Genomic DNA, 624 nt, shown 5'->3' on the forward strand with positions numbered 1-624 from the left:
CTATATTGTTTTGACCTGTGATATATTGTTTTCTACTTTATTCAAGGACTAAGTCCATCCATTCTCAGTGAAGGATGTATACGCTTTCAATAACGCTTAAAGACTTACTCGTCGAACATAATTCTGCCACTCTCGACTGAATATTGCCACGCTTTCGCGAAGCCTCCGACTTCTATTGAGCCCTGGATAAGGATGGTGACGAGACCTGCCAGCATAATTCCCACCTGGAACGTGTCGGTCCATAACACCGCCTTCATACCACCCTAGTGAAATAAACAGCGCAATCATTATAATCGTCTGAAGTGACACATAATACCACCATCATACCACCCTGGAGAAAAAAAACTGCGCCACCATTATAACCGTCTGAGGTAACTAATAATACCACCATCATACCACCCTGGAGAAATAAACAGCAGTATTATAGAAGTTTGATATTATATACTCACAATAGTAGTGTAGAAGGTATATTATATACTTACACTGGTACTGCAGATGATACAAATAGTATATACTCACAATGGTAGTGTAGATCATACAGATAGTATATACTCACAATGGTTGTGTAGATGATACAGGTAGTATATACTCACAGTGGTAGTGTAGATGATACAGATAGTATAT

At 38.8% G+C, this 624-nt stretch overlaps 1 protein-coding gene across 1 annotated transcript in view; it reads right to left on the bottom strand.

Moving 5' to 3' along the window:
* Positions 1-108: 108 nt before the first annotated feature.
* LOC110449669 (sodium-coupled monocarboxylate transporter 2-like) overlaps positions 109-624 on the bottom strand; it is a gene marked incomplete at its 3' end in the record, with an annotated part of 27,925 nt that continues 27,409 nt past the window's right edge. The window contains exon 5 of the mRNA XM_021496673.1: positions 109-263. Within this exon, the coding sequence (XP_021352348.1) occupies positions 109-263 (155 nt within the window). The remainder of the gene's footprint in view (positions 264-624) is intronic.

This window comes from Mizuhopecten yessoensis, unplaced genomic scaffold (assembly GCF_002113885.1).
Source record: "Mizuhopecten yessoensis strain PY_sf001 unplaced genomic scaffold, ASM211388v2 scaffold4769, whole genome shotgun sequence".
Taxonomy (NCBI): domain Eukaryota; kingdom Metazoa; phylum Mollusca; class Bivalvia; order Pectinida; family Pectinidae; genus Mizuhopecten; species Mizuhopecten yessoensis.